The sequence below is a fragment of the Triticum urartu genome, chromosome 2 (assembly GCF_003073215.2).
Source record: "Triticum urartu cultivar G1812 chromosome 2, Tu2.1, whole genome shotgun sequence".
In the NCBI taxonomy this organism is placed as follows: domain Eukaryota; kingdom Viridiplantae; phylum Streptophyta; class Magnoliopsida; order Poales; family Poaceae; genus Triticum; species Triticum urartu.
Window position 1 is genome coordinate 524,789,279 of NC_053023.1, and position 21,642 is coordinate 524,810,920.

General features: G+C 42.5%; 1 protein-coding gene across 2 annotated transcripts; it reads left to right on the plus strand.

The window, feature by feature from the left end:
* The first annotated feature begins 20,018 nt into the window (after positions 1 to 20,018).
* On the plus strand, positions 20,019 to 21,636 carry LOC125541759 (COX assembly mitochondrial protein 2 homolog). 2 transcript variants are annotated; one of them, XM_048705095.1, is made up of 4 exons: positions 20,019 to 20,403; positions 20,996 to 21,064; positions 21,169 to 21,273; positions 21,391 to 21,636. In XM_048705095.1, the coding sequence occupies exons 2-4, from the start codon at positions 21,020 to 21,022 to the stop codon at positions 21,490 to 21,492; spliced, it is 252 nt and encodes an 83-aa protein (XP_048561052.1). In that variant the 5' UTR covers positions 20,019 to 20,403; positions 20,996 to 21,019; the 3' UTR covers positions 21,493 to 21,636. The 2 variants fall into 2 exon arrangements, with proteins under 2 accessions (XP_048561052.1, XP_048561053.1); XM_048705096.1 differs by lacking the exon at positions 20,019 to 20,403 and adding an exon at positions 20,454 to 20,809.
* Positions 21,637 to 21,642: the final 6 nt, after the last annotated feature.

Consider the following 21,642-nt stretch of genomic DNA (forward strand, 5'->3'; position numbering starts at 1 on the left):
GATGAGGAGGTGGCTGATAGGCTCAGCAACAAATCATCGACATTTCCAAAGGATGGATTTCCACAATTATGTGAACAAGGAAATATCATTTGTCGGACCAAATGATATAATGATGTATGCTCGAGGGAAACATGCACAACTGAACAATGATAGAAGGGTGCACCCAGGAATCTGGACTAGGTAGCACGATCAATGTTCGAATGATGATTCAATAAGCAATAGACTCAGAATGAAACTATAGACCAATAACTTCAAAGCAATAGGGTTGCTAGAAGTTTAGAATTTACACATCACAGACCTTTTGTCGGTATTCCGGTTAGAAACAACACGGAGACCAAGAAATGAACGCAAAAGGTGAGAGATATTACTATATCAAGAATTCTCAAGAGGTGGTAAAATTATCACGACATTCTTGACATAAAAGGTGGTAATATTCCAAGGTAAAGAAGACCAAATGCAGGATAGCAAGGATCTCAAGGTATAACAGAAAACACGAATACGTTTGTGTTGAGCGGAAGGCAATAAAGTGGTCGGTGAAACACAAACCATTGAGGGGCGAGGATGGTATTTCTCATCAAGAATTCGATATATATCTTGGAAGAGCTCAGGATGTTGATGATGACCACGACACATTTGTCGAGAGGTTTCATGAAGATGTAATTCGGTCGGCGATGACATCAAGTCAAATGATGATGCAGCGAAAGGTTATGGGAACCAAGGGTACGCCACAAACTCGAAATCAAGTTTGTTGTTCCAGTAGAAATGATATGACAAGGAAGATCGACGTAAGATTAGGTCATCTTTGAAAATTTTGCTCCGAGAAGAAGGACCAAGTAGCACAGTTAAAATTTAGCATGATAATGATATAGCCAACCGGGCTAGGAATGACTTGAAGGATTATTAACTCGTAAGCAATGAAAATTACTTATGGTTATTGAATCGGAGTACAGACTCGATTCACTATCGGTGTCCTTGAGTGTCTAACAACTCAGAACCCGGGGAAAATTTTGGAATCAGTGAGAAATGATACTTGAAGAAGAACTCATAAGAAGTTATGCAGTTCCGTGATAATCTCGAGCTACCAGGGGGGTAATACTCGACGACAAATCAAAGTAGAGGTTGGACTGGGGTATTACTCTGCAGAAGAGAAGTGCTTAAACTTGCACGAGAAATGGTAGTTAAAGGAGAACGTGGTCGGATTGCAAAAGGCCAGATCCCAGATATAAGATGACTTATACCAAGGGAATAATTAATTTAAGAGAAGCTTTAATGATAAGATCTACATCGTGTCCATGGGCATGAACACAAAGTTCAAGGTCGACTCCCACTTCTCCAATGCATAACCTTTCATTCACTTCTCACTTTCGAGGAAGTTGTAGTGTTGAAATTTTATCTGGCAAAATACCAGAAGTGTATGGCTCGTAAAAACTTTCGAGTTCACACATATTAAGGAAGGCATAGGTTCAACCCATCAGGGTATCATGGAAACATATACCACAAGCTTCAATAGTAAATACCACCAGCTCGAAAACAGAGCATGGTTGAGAAAACAGAGGGTACAATTTACCAAAGGCTTTATATATCCGTGGAAAGGCTCACAAGGTTATTTGAATATGAAGGACACTGTCGGATAATAATCCAACAAAGGACTTGACGGTCCACAAAGGATCTGATGTGAGTATTGGTACTCAACCAGAAAAGGAAAGAATGCAAATGCATCAGGTTATAGAATCATCTGAATAATTCGAAGCATAAATGCAAAGGAATTATGAATCCAAATTGAAGGATCAGAAGTAGACGCTCCGATCAAGGATGGATAGGTTGAATAGTCTTAGGGGTACAATCAAGGGCAATTTGATTGGTCGAGATCCAGCTCATGTTTAAAATGACGTCTGAGCCGGAAGGACGAAATGCAGGATCTGATTTAAGGATTTCGAGCATTCGCAACATATTGATTCAACATACTCCAACTGATAATGACTAAGGACGCCAATAAGATTACCAGACTTATGAGGTTAATCATAATGCAAGCAAGCAAGAATTTCAAGAGCAATAGGTGGTTGAGGATTTTCGGAGATCGAATGGTATTTCAAAGACTTTTGTGAAATACAAGAATCAACTGGGGATGAGCGGATACTCGATAAGTGCCAGAAATTATCCGTAGGGGTATTCAGGTGGCAAAGAACTGCAAGGCAGTAGGCACAAAGTATTCTCGGAACAATAGACAGAATTTCCAAGATATCTTGTAATAACAAGATCAATGGGATTGAAAATGGCAATTGTAGGTAGTTATCCATAAGGATATAACAGTGGTAGGGAACTTGCAAAGGCGGTGGGCACAAGTGTCTCGAGAGAACATCAAAGATTATCTTCGGAATCTTCTGGTGCAGCAGGCGATCAGCTATAATAAGGGAAACTCCGGGTGGATGTGATCACGAGACCCTAATGTTAGATTTAGTAAAACCATTTTAACTCGAATAGAAGAGAGATCAGAGTCCCAGAGTATAGACGAGGAATAAAAGATCCTAATACCACCCAATGGCGACGTGGGCCCATGGGCCGCACAGCCATGTTAGTAAAATAGTTTTCATCGACTAGACTCAACTTCGGCCAAGGAGTGTGGAAGGGAGATTCCTACAGGCAGTCGGCTCTGATACCAACTTGTGACGCCCCTGATTTTGACCGTACACTAATCATACATGCAAACGTGTACGATCAAGATCAGGGACTCACGGGAAGATATCACAACACAACTCTACAATTAAAACAAGTCATACAAGCATCATATTACAAGCCAGGGGCCTCGAGGGCTCGAATACAAGAGCTCGATCATAGACGAGTCAGCGGAAGCAACAATATCTGAGTACAGACATAAGTTAAACAAGTTTGCCTTAAGAAGGCTAGCACAAACTGGGATACAGATCGAAAGAGGCGCATGCCTCCTGCCTGGGATCCTCCTAACTACTCTTGGTCGTCGTCAGCGGGTTGCACGTAGTAGTAGGCACCTCCGGTGTAGTAGGAGTCGTCGTCGACGGTGGTGTCTGGCTCCTGGGCTCCAACGTCTGGTCGCAGCAATCGGGTATAGAAAGGGGAAAAGAGGGAGCAAAGCAACCGTGAGTACTCATCCAAAGTACTCGCAAGCAAGGAGCTATACTACATATGTATGCATTGGTATCAAATGGATTAAGGGTATCATATGTGGACTGAACTGCAGAATGCCGGAATAAGAGGGGGATAGCTAGTCCTTTCAAAGACTACGCTTCTGGTAACCTCCATCTTGCAGAATGTGAAGAGAGTAGATGGTAAGTTCACCAAGTAACATCGCATAGCATAATCCTAACCGATGATCCTCCCCTCGTTGCCCTGTGAGAGAGCGACCACCGGTTGTATCTGGCACTTGGAAGGGTGTGTTTTATTAAATAGCCAGTTCTAGTTGTCATAAGGTCAAGGTACAACTCCGGGTCGTCCTTTTACCGAGGAACACGGCTATTCAAATAGATCAACTTCCCTGCAGGGGTGCACCACATTTCCCAACACGCTCGATCCCCTTTGTCCGGACACACTTTTCTGGGTCATGCCCGGCCTCGGGAGATCAACACGTCGCAGCCCTACCTAGGCACAATAGAGAGGTCAGCACGCCGGTCTAAATCCTATGGCTATGCATCAGAATAGTATTAACGGAAAGCAGTAACATGCTACACTACTCTAATGCAAGCAGTATAGAGAAGAGTAGGCGATATCTGGTGATCAAAAGGGGGGCTTGCCTGGTTGCTCTGGCAAGAAGGAGGGGTCATCAACATCGTAGCCGAACTGGGGTTCGCCGGCAGTCCCGAGGTCTATCGGAAAGAAGTAAAGGAGGGGGAACACAATAAATAACAAAGCAGTCAAAGCATCACAAAGTGTAACATGGCATTACGTGGTGCTAGAGGTGACCTAACGTAGTAGTAGGTGCTACTGGCGAAGGGGGAAAACATCCGGGAAAGTATTCCTGGTGTTTGACGTTTTCGGACAGACGAATCAGAGGGGTATTGTTGCACGTTCGCTATGCTAGGGATGTGTGGCGGACGAACGGACTGCGTATTCGGATTCGTCTCATTGTTCTGAGCAACTTTCATATATAAAACTTTTTCATTCAAGATAAGGTTTATTTTAAATTAATTTTTGAAGTTTTATTAATGTTCTGCAATTTATGGAATTCTTTTTAATTCGAAAATATTAAATACAGAACTGCTATGGGTACACGTAAGTGTACCCAGGAGTGTGTGGATGTCTATGACAGGTGGGACCTGTTGACTGCTGAGTCAACAGTCCTAGTTGACTGGTCAAAGAGGGCCAGTGGGGCCCAGGTGTCATACCTACAGTTTTAACACATTCTTTAAAAAAAAGATATTTAGAGGTGGGGTCTACCTGTCATTGGGTCACTTTATTTTTAACAGATTGATTTAATTAGTTTTAGTAGTGGTGGGTCTCGGTGGTCAGCAGCAGATTAGTGGGGAAGGGGGGATTAGGCCCTAAACTAATCGGGCTCGGTGGTGGCTCTTGCCAGCCGCGGCTGGACTTGGCCAGCGCCGCCGCCGGCGAGCGAGCAGGGCAGGCGGCATGGAGGCCTGGGGCGGGCGCGCCGGACGGAGCCGAGGCGGCCGACGCGCGGCAGCGGGGCCATAGCAGAGACGGCAGCACGCGGAGCAGCAGTAGCGGCGGCGGCAGAGGCGAAGGTAGCAGGCGGCGCAGCGCAGCAGGGGGGCGCGGAAGCGGGTGAGTAGCTGCGGGGGGGAGGCGCCCTGGACGCGACCTAGGCGAGCGGCGACCAGCGCAAGGCACGGGCCGCGGCAAGGCGCAGGTGGGCAAGCGCGTGCGGAGCGGTGGCAGCAAGTGGCGGTAGCGAGGCCACAGACGGGCACGCGGGCAGGGGAAAGTCGGGCGCGTGAGCGCGTGCGTGCGGAGCGGGGAGTGGCGTGGTGACCGCGGCGCCGGCGACGGTTGCAGTTAGCGTGTGGACACAGAGGGGGAGGCGTGCTCACATGGGCCGGTCCGGCAGGTCAGCGGGCTCGGGGTGGTCCGACGATGAGGTGAGGCGAAGATGAGGAGGGCGACGTGAGGCGGCGGCCGGCTGGAGGTGAAGTTGCAGGCGCACGGGACCTCCATGGCCGGCGGGTCGGGGGGGAGATGGGGTCGGGGCGGTTCGCCCCGTCTCGATCCAGATCGGGAGGAGGGGAACGAGGGGGGAAAGTGGGGGTCGTGAGGAACGGGTTAGGTCGCGGTGGTGGCAGTGGGGCCTTAGTAGGGCAGGCGAGCGGGGTGGCCGGCTGGGCCGGCCAACTGATTAGCTGGGTTGGGGCCCAACGGTGAGGGGGGTATTCTTTTTTTTTTGTATTTAGCTCCAGCTAACAAATGAATTTTATTGAATACAAAATTTGGCACATAAATATTGGTTCATATAATGGAGTTGCACACAAAGTTTCAAATCATTTTGGAAAGGATAAATATTTGTTTATCTTTAAAAAGTAAATTCAAATGTTGTTTGCTCCTGCTTAATTATCGTAGAGGCATATAAACATTCCCCATAATGTTGGTTGACAATTTTTAATTAGTTAGTGATTATTTACAACCGTTGGAACATTTTTAATCTACTGATTTAATAAATTATAATCTGACCTATTATTTGAATTTGAATTTAAACTTAGCTTTAAGCAATTGAGGGTTAGCAAATTTTTAAATACGATGACCTGGCACCATTAGTGTGTGGTTACTGTAGCTTGATTATTCGGGCATCACAAAACTCTTATCCCTCGCATTACATTATTTTTTATTTGTCTCTCGTTTTCCTCTCCCCCACTTCACTCTTGCCGTTTTATTCGCCCTCTTTTTTCGTTCCCCTTCTATTTTCTAGTTCGTCTCTTTTCGCTTGCTTCTTGTGTTCTTGTGTGTTGGATTGTTTGTCACGATGGCTCAAGATAATACTAAATTGTGTGACTTTTGTAATACCAACAATAATGATTTTATTAGCACTCCGATTACTCCTCTTACCGATGATGAATCTTGTGAAATTAATACTGCTTTGCTGAATCTTGTCATGAAAGATCCGTTTTCCGGCCTTCCTAGTGAAGATGCCGCTACCCATCTAAACAGCTTTGTTGATTTGTGTGATATGCAAAAGAAGAAAGATGTGGATAATGATATTGTTAAATTGAAGCTATTCCCATTTTCTCTTAGAGATCGTGCCAAAACTTGGTTTTCGTCTTTGCCTAAAAATAGTATCGATTCATGGAATAAGTGCAAATATGCTTTTATCTCTAAGTATTTTCCTCCCGCTAAGATCATCTCTCTTAGAAACGATATTATGAATTTTAAGCAACTTGATCATGAACATGTTGCACATGCTTGGGACAGGATGAAATTAATGATACGTAATCGCCCTACACATGGTTTGAATCTTTGGATGATTATACAAAAAAAATTATGCCGGATTGAATTTTGCTTCTAGAAATATTTTAGATTCGGCCGCGGGAGGCACTTTTATGAAAGTGACTTTAGGAGAAGCTACTAAACTCCTAGATAATATTATGGTTAATTATTCTCAATGGCACACTAAAAGATCTACTAGTAAAAAGGTGCATGCAATAGAAGAAATCAATGTTTTGAGTGGAAAGATGGATGAACTTATGAAATTGTTTGCTAATAAGAGTGTTTCTTCTGATCCTAATGATATGCCTTTGTCTACTTTGATTGAGAATAATAATGAATCTATGGATGTGAATTTTGTTGGTAGGAACAATTTTGGTAATAACGCATATAGAGGTAATTTTAACCCTAGGCCGCTTCCTAGTAATTCCTCTAATAATTATGGTAATTCCTACAACAATTCTTATGAAAATTATAATAATATGCCCTCTGATTTTGAATCTAATATTAAATAATTTATGAGTTCGCAAAAGAGTTTCAATGCTTTGATTGAAGAAAAACTGTCTAAGATTGATGAGTTGGCTAGGAACGTGGATAGAATTTCTCTTGATGTTGATTTTTTGAAACTTAGATCTATTCCACATAAGCATGATATCAATGAGTCTCTCAAAGCTATGAGAATTTCCATTGATTAGTGCAAAGTGAAAACCGCTAGGATGCGTGCTGAAAAAGATTGCCTTGTGAAAGCGTGTTCTTCTAGTTTTCATGATAATAAGGATGAAGATCTAAAAGTGATTGATGTGGACCCTATTAAATCTTTGTTTTGCAATATGAATCTTATAACGATGGGACTGGAGATGATTCAACTTTAGTTAAAAGGCGTCCCAATGATTCGGAGTTTTTAGATCTTAATGCTAAAATTGGTAAAAGTGGGATTGGAGAGGTCAAAACTTTATATAGCAATGAACCCACTACTTCGGATTTCAAGAAATTTAATTATGATAATTGTTCTTTAATAGATTGTATTTCCTTGTTGCAATCCGTGCTAAATTCTCTGCATGCTTATAATCAAAATAAAGCTTTTACTAAACATATCGTTGATGCTTTAATGCAATCTTATGAAGAAAAGCTTGAATTGGAAGTTTCTCTCCCTAGAAAACTTTATGATGAGTGGGAACCCACTATTAAAATTAAAATTAAAGATCATGAATGCTATGCTTTATGTGATTTGGGTGCTAGCGTTTCCACGATTCCAAAAACTTTGCGTGATGTGTTAGGTTTCCGTGAATTTGATGATTGTTCTTTAAATTTGCACCTCGCAGATTCCACTATTAAGAAACCTATGGGAAGAATTAATGATGTTATTATTGTTGCAAATAGGAATTATTTGCCCGTAGATTTCATTGTTCTTGATATATATTGCAATCCTACATGTCCTATTATTCTTGGTAGGCCTTTCCTTAGAACGATTGGTACAACTATTGATATGAAAGAAGGGAATATTAGATTCCAATTTCCATTAAGGAAAGGCATGGAATACTTTCCTAGAAAGAAAAATAAATTACCTTATGAATCTATTATGAGAGCCACTTATGGATTGCATACCAAAGATGATAATACTTAGATCTATTCTTGCTTTTATGCCTAGCTAGGGGCGTTAAACGATAGCGCTTGTTGGGAGGCAACCCAATTTTATTTTTGTTCCTTGCTTTTTGGTTCTGTTTAGTAATAAATAATTCATCTAGCCTCTGTTTAGATGTGTTTTTATGCTTTTAATTACTGTTTGTGCCAAGTAAAACCTTTGGAAAGACTTGGGGAAAGTTTACCAATCTTGCTGTAAAAAACAGAAACTTTAGCGCTCACGAGATTTGCTGCCCTTTTTTTTACTGGGAGTGCGATTAGGTTGATTCTTTTTGCAGATGATTAATAGATAAATTCCTCACGTCCAGAAATTTATTTTATAATTTTTGGGGTTACAGGAGTATTTGAAACCTACAGATTACTACAGATTGTTCTGTTTTTGACATATTCTGTTTTTCGCGTGTTGTTTGCTTATTTTGATAAATCTATGGCTAGTATCGGAGGTTATGAACCATAGAGAAGTTGGAATACAGTAGGTTTAACACCAAAATAAACAAATAATGAGTTCATTACAGTACCTTAAGTGGTGGTTTGTTTTCTTATACTAACGGAGCTCATGAGATTTTCTGTTTAAGTTTTGTGTTGTGAAGTTTTCAAGTTTTGGGTAAACATTTGATGGATTATCGAATAAGGAGGGGCAAGAGTCTAAGCTTGGGGATGAACAAGACACCCCAAGGTAAAATTCAAGGACAACCAAAAGCCTAAGCTTGGGGATGCCCCGGAAGGCATCCCCTCTTTCGTCTTCTTCTATCGGTAACTTTACTTGAGGCTATATTTTTATTCACCACATGATATGTGTTTTGCTTGGAGCGTCTTTTATGATTTGAGTCTTTGCTTTTTAGTTTACCACAATCATCCTTGCTGTACACACCTTTTGGGAGAGACACACATGAATTGGAATTTATTAGAATACTCTATGTGCTTCACTTATATCTTTTGAGCTAGATAATTTTGCACTAGTGCTTCACTTATATCTTTTAGAGCACGGTGGTGGTTTTATTTTATAGAAATTATCGATCTCTCATGCTTCGCTTATATTATTTTGAGAGTCTTTTAGAATAGCATGGTAGTTAGCTTTGGTTAAGAATTAGTCCTAATATGATAGGCATCCAAGATGGGTATAATAAAAACTATCATAAAAAGTGCATTGAATACTATAAGAAGTTTGATACTTGATAATTGTTTTGAGATATGGAGATGGTGATATTAGAGTCATGCTAGTTGAGTAGTTGTGAATTTGAGAAATACTTGTGTTGAAGTTTGTGATTCCCGTAGCATGCACGTATGATGAACCGTTATGTGATGAAGTCGGAGCATGATTTATTTATTGATTGTCTTCCTTATGAGTGGCGGCCAGGGACGAGCGATGGTCTTTTCCTACCAATCTATCCCCATAGGAGCATGCGCGTAGTACTTTATTTTGATAACTAATAAATTTTTGCAATAAGTATGTGAGTTCTTTATGACTAATATTGAGTCCATGGATTATACACACTCTCACCCTTCCATCATTGCTAGCCTCTCTAGTACCACGCAACTTTCGCCAGTACCTTAAACTCACCATACCTTCCTCCAAACAGCAACCATACCTACCTATTATGGCATTCCCATAGCCATTCCGAGATATATTGCCATGCAACTTTTCACTGTTCCGTTATTATGACACGCTTCATCATTGTCATATTGCTTTGCATGATCATGTAGTTGACATCGTATTTGTGGCAAAGCCACCGTTCATATTTTTTTCATACATGTCACTCTTGATTCATTGCATATCCCGATACACTGCCGGAGGCATTCACATAGAGTCATATTTTGTTCTAAGTATTGAGTTGTAAGTAAATAAAAGTGTGATGATCATCATTATTAGAGCATTGTCCCAAGTGAGGAAAGGATGATGGAGACTATGATTCCCCCACCAGACTCTGGACGAAAATAAAAAAAGAGGCCATAAAAAGGAAGAAGAAGGCCCAAATAAAAAATGAAAAAAATGAAAAAAAGAGAGAAGGGACAATGTTACTATCATTTTTCCACACTTGTGCTTCAAAGTAGCACCATGATCTTCATGATAGAGAGTCTCCTATGTTGTCACCTTCATATACTAGTGGGAATTTTACATTATAGAACTTGGCTTGTATATTCCAATGATAAGCTTCCTCAAAATGCCCTAGGTCTTCGTGAGCAAGCGAGTTGGATGCACACCCACTTAGTTTCTTTTGTTGAGCTTTCATACACTTATAGCTCTAGTGCATCCATTGCATGGCAATCCCTACTCACTCACATTGATATCTATTGATGGGCATCTCCATAGCCCATTGATACGTCTAGTTGATGTGAGACTATCTTCTCCTTTTTTGTCTTCTCCACAACCACCATTCTATTCCACCTATAGTGCTATGTCCATGGCTCACGCTCATGTATTGCGTGAAGATTGAAAAAGTTTGAGAACACCAAAAGTATGAAACAATTGCTTGGCTTGTCATCGGGGTTGTGCATGATTAAATACTTTGTGTGATGAAGATAGAGCATAGGCAGACTATATGATTTTGTAGGGATAACTTTCTTTGCCATTTATTTTGAGAAGACATGATTGCTTTGTTATTATGCTTGAAGTATTACTATTTTTATGGCAATATTAAACTTTTGTCTTGAATCTTTCGGATCTAAACATTCATGCCACAATAAAGAAAATTACATTGAGAAATATGCTAGGTAGAATTCCACATCAAAAATTCTGTTTTTATCATTTACCTATTCGAAGACGAGGAGGAATTAAGCTTGGGGATGCTTGACACGTCTCCAACGTATCTATAATTTTTGATTGTCCCATGCTATTATATTATCTGTTTTTGGATGTTTAATGGGCTTTACTAAGAACTTTTATATTATTTTTGGGACTAACCTACTAACCCGAGGCCCAGTGCAAATTGCTGTTTTTGCCTATTTCAATGTTTCGCAGAAAAGGAATATCAAACGGAATGAAACCTTTGGGAGAGTTATTTTTGGAACAAACGTGATCCAGGGGACTTGGAGTGGACGTCAAGAAAGAAACGAGGGAGCCACGAGGCAGGGAGGCGCGCCCCCCACCCTCGTGGGCCCCTCGCAGCTCCACCGACCTACTTCTTCCTCCTATATATATCCATATACCCCGAAAACATCCAGGAGCACCACGAAACCCTATTTCCACCGCTGCAACCTTCTGTACCCAAGAGATCCCATCTTGGTACCTTTTCTGGAGCTCCACCGGAGGGGGAATCAATCACGGAGGGCTTCTACATCAACACCATAGCCTCTCCGATGATGTGTGAGTAGTTTACCTCAGACCTTCGGGTCCATAGTTATTAGCTAGATGGCTTGTTCTCTCTCTTTGGATCTCAATACAAAGTTCTCCTCGATCTTCTTGGAGATCTATTCGATGTAACTCTTTTTGTGGTGTGTTTGTCGAGATCCGGTGAATTGCGGGTTTATGATCAAGATTATCTATGAACAATATTTGGTTCTTCTCTAAATTCTTATATGTATGATTTAATTATCTTTGCAAGTCTCTTTGAATTATCAGTTTGGTTTGGCCTACTGGATTGATCTTTCTTGCAATGGGAGAAGTGCTTAGCTTTGGGTTCAATCTTGCGGTGTCCTTTCCTAGTGACAGCAGGGGCAGCAAGGCACGTATTGTATTGTTGCCATCGAGCATAAAAAGATGGGGTTTATATCATATTGCTTGAGTTTATCCCTCTACATCATGTCATCTTGCTTAATGTGTTACTCTGTTCTTATGAACTTAATACTCTAGATGCATGCTGGATAGCGGTCGATGTGTGGAGTAATAGTAGTAGAGCAGAATCGTTTCGGTCTACTTGTCGCGGACGTGATGCCTATATACATGATCATGCCTAGATATTCTCATAATTATGCACTTTTTTATCAATTGCTCGACAGTAATTTGTTCACCCACTGTAATACTTATGCTATCTTGAGAGAAGCCACTAGTGAAACCTATGGCCCCCAGGTCTATCTTTTATCATATAAGTTTCCAATCTATTTTATTTCGCAATCTTTACTTTCAATCTATATCATCAAAATACGAAAAATATTTATCATATTATTATTATCTCTATCAGATCTCACTATCGTAAGTGACTGTGAAGGGATTGACAACCCCTTTATCGCTTTGGTTGCGAGGTTCTTATTTGTTTGTGTAGGTACGAGGGACTTGCGTGTAGTCTCCTACTGGATTGATACCTTGGTTCTCAAAAACTGAGGGGAAATACCTACGCTACTTTACTGCATCACCCTTTCCTCTTCAAGGGAAAACCAACACAGTGCTCAAGAGGTAGCATACACCACGACGAGATAACGGACGGTGAGCCTCCCCTAATTCGGTGAGACCACCCATGTTGCTTTGCGACTGTGCTACCTCTTGAGCACTGCGTTGGTTTTCCATTGAAGAGGAAAGCGTGGTGCAATAAAGCAGCGTAAGTATTTCCCTCAGTTTTTGAGAACCAAGGTATCAATCTAGTAGGAGACCACGCGCGAGTCACCTCGTACATACACAACAAATAAGAACGTCGCAACCAACGCGATAAAGGGGTTGTCAATCCCTTCATGGCCACTTGCAAGAGTGAGATCTGATAGATATGATGACAATAAGATAAATATTTTTTTTATTTTTATAATATAGATTGAAAGTAAAGATAGCAAAATAAAGTAGATCGGAAACTTGTATGATGGAAAATAGACCCGGGGGTCATAGGTTTCACTAGTGGCTTCTCTCAAGATAGCATAAGTATTATGGTGGGTGAACAAATTACTGTCAAGCAATTGATAGAAAAGCGAATAATTATGAGAATATATAGGTATGATCATGTATATAGGCATCACGTCCGAGACAAGTAGACCGAAACGATTCTGCGTCTACTACTATTACTCCACACATCGACCACTATCCTGCATGAAAGATCAATCTAGTAGGCCAAACCAAACTGATATTCAAAGAGACTTACAAAGATAAACCAATCATGCATAAAAGAATTCAAAGAAGATTCAAATATTGTTCATAGATAATCTGGATCATAAACCCACAATTCATCGAATCTCGACAAACACACCACAAAAAGAAGAGTTACATCGAATAGATCTCCAAGAGAATCGAGAAGAAATTTGTATTGATATCCAAAGAGAGAGAAGAAGCCATCTAGCTACTAGCTATGGACCCGAAGGTCTGAGGTAAACTACTCACACATCATCGGAGAGGCCATGGAATTGATGTAGAGGCTCTCCATGATCAATGCCCCCTCCGGTGGAGCTCCGGAAAAGGCCCCAAGATGGGATCTCTTGGGTACAGAAGGTTGCGGCGGCGGAAATAGGGTTTCGTGGTGCTCCTGGATGTTTGCGGGGTATATGGATATATATAGGAGGAAGAAGTAGGTCGGTGGAGCAACGAGGGGCCCACGAGGGGGGAGGGCGCGCCCAGGGGTGATAGGCGCGTCCCCCCTGCCTCGTGGCCGCCTCGTTGATTGCTTGACGTCCACTCCAAGTTCTCTGGATCACGTTTGTTCCAAAAATCACGCTCCCGAAGGTTTCATTCCGTTTGGACTCCGTTTGATATTCCTTTTCTATGAAACACTGAAATAGGAAAAAAACAGCAATTTGGGCTAGGCCTCCGGTTAATAGGTTAGTCCCAAAAATAATATAAAAGTGTAAAATAAATCCCATTAATATCCAAAATAGATAATATAATAGCATGGAACAACCAAAAATTATAGATACGTTGGAGACGTATCAGGCTGCAATTTCACTGTTGTTCAAACAACCTCGCACACAACCAGGAATCCAACTTGAGACTTCTTCCCTTTGTGTTGGTCATGGAAGCAAGGTACCAAAACCCCCTCTCCGTTTGCAAATTGGCATACAAATCTCGTTGCTCACAACATTATGTACACACACACACACGCACACACACACACATGGAGAGAGAGATGATTCTCTTGCAACACATGGATATGGGTTGTTCTCATAAGCTTTTACGAAAAGCAGATGCTTGACTATTGCGATCGACCAATGTGAGACTAGCTATATGATGTGCTGATAGACGCACGCGATAAAAAAGTACACATCAATGGGATGCAAGCCCAAATCAACAAGATGCAAGCTCATATAAGGTAACTAAACACGCTTCACTTTGCACTCCTAATTGTTGTTATGGTTTGGTTTATACTCTATGGATCGGCACCATCAGTTCTTCTTGCGTGAATCATTGCAAGGACGTTGTTCTTAGTTTAGGCAATTAGCTAGAGGAATAATTAGCGGTGATGGTTCACCCTTGCACTAAAATGTTCATAGTAATATGTACCCGGGATCAATAATAACGAAAAAATTGTACAACATTGAATTTGATATGTACCCGAATTGTGTGCTTTTGAATTCTCAAGTGTCAAATTAATATGTTTCGAAAAATATATGCTCAATTGTAGTTTGTATGCAAACTTTTGGAAAAACAACAAAAAAATTGTGTGTGTGTGTGGGGGGGGATTAAGTTTTGGGGGTGGGATAGGTGGAGAAAAGTATAAACCCTAAAAAATGGAGATTAAAGGATGGGGGATCCCCTAAAGATGCCCTTAGATAGGAAAACGACAATTCTCTCGTGCATGGGAGGTCCCGTGCATGTCTCATTCGTCGATTTTGTTGGAAATTCTCATGCATGCATGCTTATCTCCTTTGCATGCATGACTTAGCCATTGATTACTTTTGGAGGGCCTCATGCACTCATGTTATCACACAATTGCATGCTCCACCCAACCCATCTCCCATACCTTTTCATTTCATCTTCAAATTTGATTTTGTTATATCTTTTGAACTGAAGGTCCAGATTAATTTTTGTTTCCATATTTGTGCTCGTTGAGATGAGAACTTTCGAACAAGACCACTCTTGCATACATTTTGGCAACTTTCATTTTTTTACTAAGGTTCAAATATTAAAATTTAATAGTCATAATATTGAGTTTTTACTAAGTTTCATTTGTTTTTAGGATTTAGGATTTACTGTTTAGGGTTTAGGGCTTAGTGTTTAGAGTTTAAGTTTTAGTATTAAGACCCAGTGATTATGTCCTTCGTTGTATGAAGTTTATTAGATGATACTTGGTGATGTTTTTAAAACTTGTTGAAACACATGCAAGAGTGTTCTTATTTAAAAGCCATTGTCGCAAGAAACACCAATATGCAAATGAAACATAAATTGGACTTCCGATTCAAAAGATACAATAGATTCAAATATGAAAGCTAAAATAAAAAAGCATAGAAATCGGATGGGTGGAGTATGCCATATCTGCCAAAAGCTGTATGCAGGGGCCCACCCAAAATAATGAATGTGCAAATCCATTTACGGGACCTCCGTACACACGAGAAAATTCACTCTCCCTTAGGTAGTGCCAGCCAATGTGGTATCTAAACTTTGTAAATATGCAAACAATGTACTATCAATAGCTAGTTTAGAGACACTCATCTTCCTCAATGTCTGCTTGTACTATCGACATTAGAGCATTCCTTGTAATGGTATAATTTCTTGCTGCCCCATCTAACCCGATGTATAAATAACATATTGTGGCAATTTTTGAGGAATTTCCTGTTCCCTGCTAACCAATGCTCCACCCATAACATGGTCTTTTTAGGCTAAGTGCGAGGCAAAGTGAGTTTTTTTGTTTCTATGTTTACTTATTCCTTTTCTTTTTAACTTATTTATTTATTCATCGCCCCTAAATAAAAACTTTAATGTGCTTTTGCATTGTACTTTATTTTTGTAAAAGATGCAAGCTTTTTCCTGATTATATGAATATTTTTATTCATATTTAAAAAAAATTCCTTTTTCTTAAAAAATATGACTTTCCCCTCTTTTAGTTTTCTCCCACTTTATACACGAGTATTGTTCGGACAAGGTGCATAAACTTTTTTTAATTGATACATGAACTCTCTTGCGTATATGAACATTTGATTTATTGCAATATGAATTTTATTTAGTCAATTTTAGAAAACATCTATGTGATCATATAGCATATTCAAGTTCTGGGTGGTTGTGAGAAATATTTTGATAGTTGCTTGTGTCAAAACGAAAATAATATTTAGACATAAATGTGCTAAGTGAACCATAAGGTACTCCGCGGAAACGCTTGTGGAGTACTCCCTCCATCCCAAAATAAGTGTCGTGGTTTTAGTTCATTTTAGTTCAAATTTAAACTAAAACCATGACATTTATTTTGGGACGAAGGGAGTATATCTTATGAGCGTTAGAAGAAATATATTTGGAGGAGCTTCAACAATGGATGGCAGGAGGTGCAACAAGTGTCCATGGGAGCTGCGACCAGTCAACGATGAAGCTGACGGTGTTGCAACCCTAACGCGAAAATGTTGGGAACAGCCATCGGCATTCTTCAAGCTAGATGGTAGTTGCGGAGCTCCACTGGAGCTCCGACCGTCGATGACATGAGTTGCAACCGTTTGGGGCACACTACTACGTGCGGGGAACAGGCGGGAGAAGCAGGAGCCACGGGAAACGCGGGTGCTGTTGCCACGAGCACGGGGAGCTACAACCAACAAGGAGGCAGAGTGCAGTGAGCGGACAAGCAACAATGCGCCTAAACTGGGGCACTGCTCCCCCCTCCTTTTTTTGTGTTTTCCTTTTGTGGGGGGAGATGTGCATAGGACGGTGGAAGAAAAGAGAATCAAATTCGACAGCTAAGGCTCGTCATAGTGGGAAGTAATTTGAGAGTGGATTTTTGGAACTGGTTGTATCGGAGGACCTTATTTTAAATACTTTGAAAATCACATTTATGGTTTCAAAAAATTCTGAAAAAAATTATGCGTGATCATATGGATGAATATTACACGTGTGTAAAATTTGATGATGAAATAAGTAAACATGCGACATATACAAAAATGAAAAAATGATGATTTCCAAATAGTGGATAATGCATGCACTGTTCATCTTGACAAAATCACGATTTTGTCATTTTTTTGTAACTCACATGGTTACTTATTTCAGCATCAAAATTTACACATGTGTAATATACGTTCATATAAACATGTTAATTTGTTCTCAAATTGTTTTGAAACTTCAAAATAGTATTTCGGCACAGTTTAAAAAATAGGGCTCCAATGCACTCGGGTTCCAAAGTGACTTTTTGAAAGTAATTTAGACTAGTAACATGCATATGCTACTAGGCTATGTTACTATCTTTATTATGGGTAATAACATCTGTGTGGCATCATGGAAGTTTTCATTTATTTAGATGTAGATTTTTTTTGCCTTGGGTGCGTTATATTACAATAACATATTTTGTTAGCACGAACGCCTTTCTAATTAACTACTTGCCACATAAGCAAGCTTGTCATCTTTAATACAATACAGACACAAACGCTTATACATATGCACTTTTATTCACCCTTATGAACATGCACACCTTACCCCTATGAGCACCTCTAACAGAACGAGCCGGCACATCATCCTGAGATTGACGAAGTTGATATAGACGACTTTGTAGTCAACGAGAATGTCTCCGTCCATTAAATGCACATCGTCGAAAATGCTGAAATAAATTAAAAAAATACGATCATCAATACCAAATCTAGGCCTTAAACCTTGAAATGTGTTATATTCTTTTATTACGACCATCAATACTAAGTCTCTTTATCAAAAAAAATACTAAGCCTATGCCATGAGCCTTGACCTGCGTTATATTCCTAGCCAAAGGTACTCTCACTATGTTTAGCATAATCAATCGCAGGTCTTAGAGCATCTTCAACCGTTGGCTTCTTTACGAGGCATAAAAATCGCTGTGCGGGGGCGAGCCAACAGTATAATCGGCTCCGGCAGCGGTTAGGCACCCAGCCATCGCCCCACGCGTTGATGTCGGCCCAGTTTTCGGGCCACTTTCGGCAAAAAAATGGCTCGATATCAGCGAGAATCAACCCATATTCGACATGGTTCGATGCGAATTCTCAACATAAATAATTTTTTATCACATAGTTCATCACAGAAAATCAATAAAAATCAAATAGTTCAACAAAATAGTGCAACAACAAATAGTTCAGTACAAATTATATAGTTCAGCAAATAAAAATTCATATTTCATCACACGTCGAGTTAGGCGTCGCCCTTGATCCTTCATATATGCTCCACCAGATCCTGCTGCGGTTGTTGATGCACCTGTGGGTCTCGGATCTCCTGACGCATATTGAGGTAGCTAGGCAGTCCAGGTTGCCGGTAGCTGGTGACCAACTTCGGCGAGAGGACCCTGCCTGTAGTATGGTTCAGTGTCAAACACTGCCTCTTCCTGCTCGCTCTCAATGATCATATTATGCAAGATGACACAACAAGTCATGATCTCCCACATTTGATCTTTCGACCAGTTCTGAGTAGGGTAACGGACAACAACAAATCGAGATTGGAGCACACCAAATACCCGCTCGACATCCTTCCTGCAAGCCTCCTGAACCTTGGCAAAGTGGGACTTCTTGCCTCCTGGCACAACATTTGAGATAGTCTTCACAAATGTAGACCATCTCGGATAGATGCCATCAGCTAGGTAGTACCCCTTGTTGTAGTGTCGTCCATTGACCTCGAAGTTCACCGGAGGAGAATGACCTTCAACAAGCTTGGTAAAGATAGGGGAGCACTGCAGCACATTGATGTCATTGTGAGTTCCTGGCATACCAAAGAAGGAGTGACAAATTCATAGGTCCTGTGCGGCCACCGCCTTAAGTACCACACTGCAACCGTCTTTGGCGCCTTTTGTACATCCCCTGCCAAGCAAATGGGCAGTTCTTCCATTTCCAATGCATGCACTCGATGCTTCCAAGCATCCCAGGAAATCCTCTTGCTGCATTCGGTGCTAGGATCCGAGCAGTGTCTTCCGCATTGGGTGTTCGCAAGTATTGCGGTCGAAACACTGCCACCACTGCCCTGCAGAACTTGTAAAAACAATCAATGGTGGTGGACTCGGCCATGCGCCCATAGTCGTCGAGTGAATCACCGAAAGCTCCATATGCAAGTATCCTCATCACTGTCCTGCACTTCTGGATTGAGGTGAATCCAAATTTGCCGGTGCAATCCTTCTTGCACTTGAAGTAGCTGTCGAACTCCCGGATAGAATTCACAATTCTGAGGAAAAGTTTTCGCCTCATCCAATAACGGCGCCGAAATACTTTGTCGCCATTCAGTGGAGCGTCCGCGAAGTAGTCCGAGTAGAGCATGCAATAGCCTTCGAGACGATGCCGGTTCTTTGCTTTCATCCGCCCCGGCGCCAAGCCACCTCGTCGCGGCTTTTCATTGCTTCCCAGCAGGCCGGCGAGGGTGGCGAGGACCATGAGATGTTCCTCTTCCTGAACGTCGGCATCGGCTTCCTCCTCCAGCAGCACGGCGAGCGCCTCCTCGTCGTCCGAGTCCATTGCCGAGCAGGCAAATCACCGAACACCTTGCGGGTGTGGTGGGCGCGTACCCGCCGGTACACTGCCCCTGCGCGGCCGGAACGCCGAAAAAATCGCCCAGACGGTGGTGGAGAGGCTGCCTCGGCGAAACCTCTTCTCTTTTTCCAGCGGGGAATAGCCTATTTAGCGGTGGTGGGCGGTGGGCGGCGCCGGGATCAGCCGGGTGGCAGCCGAGTGCGCGGGGGGTGAAAGGCGAATCTGGACGATAAGCTTGACTTTTCGTCTGACGGTGTGGGTCACACGTACTTTTCCCTTGCGTCGGAGCCCCCGAGCCCCCCCCCCCCCCCCCCCCCCCCCCCCCCCGGCCCCCCCCCCCCCCTCCCGTGCGCCGGGTTCGGCTTGCGATCACCAGGCCCAAAAACGGGTCATGCCTGCGAATTTTGGCGTCTTGAAAGCGCGACTAAAACGTTTTATCGACGCTGGCGAAAAAAAATCATTTGGGGACCTATTGAAGACGCGGGTGGAGATGTTCTTACGGTCGGTGCGGAGCCACGGCGCGACCCAGCGCCGGTCGCGATCGCCCTTCGCCTTTAAACTCACCTCTTCCTTCGCCGACCTAATACCCAGTTTCCCCCCTTCCCCTCCCTCACGATCCCCGCGCCGCGACAGGCCTCCCCATTCCAGTTACAGCGCGGCTACGCCTCAGCCAACGGATCCCGCGTCGTCGAGTCCCCAGCCGCACTCCAGGCCGCGCCGTCCGGGCTGCCGCGAGCTTCCGCCGACGCCCCACGCCGTCGACGAGCCTCTCCCAGTCGTCCCAAGCCGCCACGAGCCTCCCTCGCCATAGCGCTCCTCTGCTGCTGTCCCCGCAGCGACGAGCTTCCGCCGACGCCCAGCACCTGTCTTGCTCGGTCCCGCCGACGCCACGCCTCCTGCCGCGTACAAGTAAATTGCTTGCGAACTCCCTTTCTTTTTTGATAATTCTTTTTCCATCGGGTAGGCCGGGTATGTCTAGCCCACGCAAAACTTTCGGATTTTTAGAATGATTAAAAAAATGTAAAAGGCCCATGCTTCCGGCCCAACAGCGAGCCCGTCACCTGTGCCCTGTCTCTGTCGCTCGTGCTGTCCTCTTCCAATCGAGTCGAGCTATCGATCCAGGCAAACGCCGCCGCCGCCGCCGCGCCGCCTGCCCGCCTTCCGCCTCCACGACTGGCCCGGCCCCGCAGATTCTGCCCAAGCCCCAGCTCAGCCAAATCTCCCCTGTAGTTTACTGTCGCTGTGCCCTGCAGATATCACTATCACTTGCCCCTCTGTGGCAGTTGTCCATTCGATTGCAAGTCTGCCTGTGAAGGTATAGATCATGTTTTACTGACAAGATCATTGGTAGAGGTACTGTTACAGCAGAAATATAAGGTTGTGTTTGCTGGTATGCATCGATGTTAGGCTCCACTTCTAGTTTGTAGTTTTACAGTCTGTCATTTATACAAGAATCTACTTCGAGGATCAGATCTTGCTAACTTGGGCAACTTTCATGCAGGCTCACATTCCTACATCTACGGAAATGCATCCCCATCTAACCCTACACAGGCATCCTATGTGTGCTGAGGTATCTTTGTCCTGACCTCTGGCTCTATCTGAAGCTTTGTCATTCCAAGTGTATATTTTCACAGAAGTTCCCAGATTATAAAATTTAATGTCCTTGTTGCCCAGATTATCGAAGAATTCCAGAAGTGCCATGTGGATCACCCCATCAAAAAATTCTTTGGTGAATGCACAGATCTTAAGATTAAGCTTGATCGGTGCTTCCGGCAGGAGGTAAGCAACCTTTTGCCAAGTTAGAGTCGTTGCTATAATTTATTTATTTTGTTCTCTATCATAATTTGTAGGAGTTGTTTCTCTCCCTAAATGTGCTACTCTCCTTGTGAAACTCAGAAAGCTGTGAAGAGAAAGGCAAACTTTGAAGAGAGCAAGAAATTTAAAGAAAGGTTGCAGGCTTATAAAAAGGAAATGGCTGAGAAAGAAAATGAATCATAGCTTCGAACGGAGGACAAGGACATTCACTGAATGCTATTTTGCTGCAATCCTGTGCTTCAACTTTGTGAAACGAAGTTCCGGACTTGTCTTTACTTCATGTTTACATCACATATCTACCGTTATAAGATTACAGCTGAGGTCATATAATCT

Excerpts from the sequence above, each read along its gene's own strand:
- LOC125541759 (XM_048705095.1), top strand. The coding sequence starts at position 21,020 with ATGCATCCCCATCTAACCCTACACAGGCATCCTATGTGTGCTGAG. Across the intron at positions 21,065-21,168 it reads GGCATCCTATGTGTGCTGAG|ATTATCGAAGAATTCCAGAA; the intron begins GTATCTTTGTCC and ends CTTGTTGCCCAG. Across the intron at positions 21,274-21,390 it reads ATCGGTGCTTCCGGCAGGAG|AAAGCTGTGAAGAGAAAGGC; the intron begins GTAAGCAACCTT and ends TGTGAAACTCAG.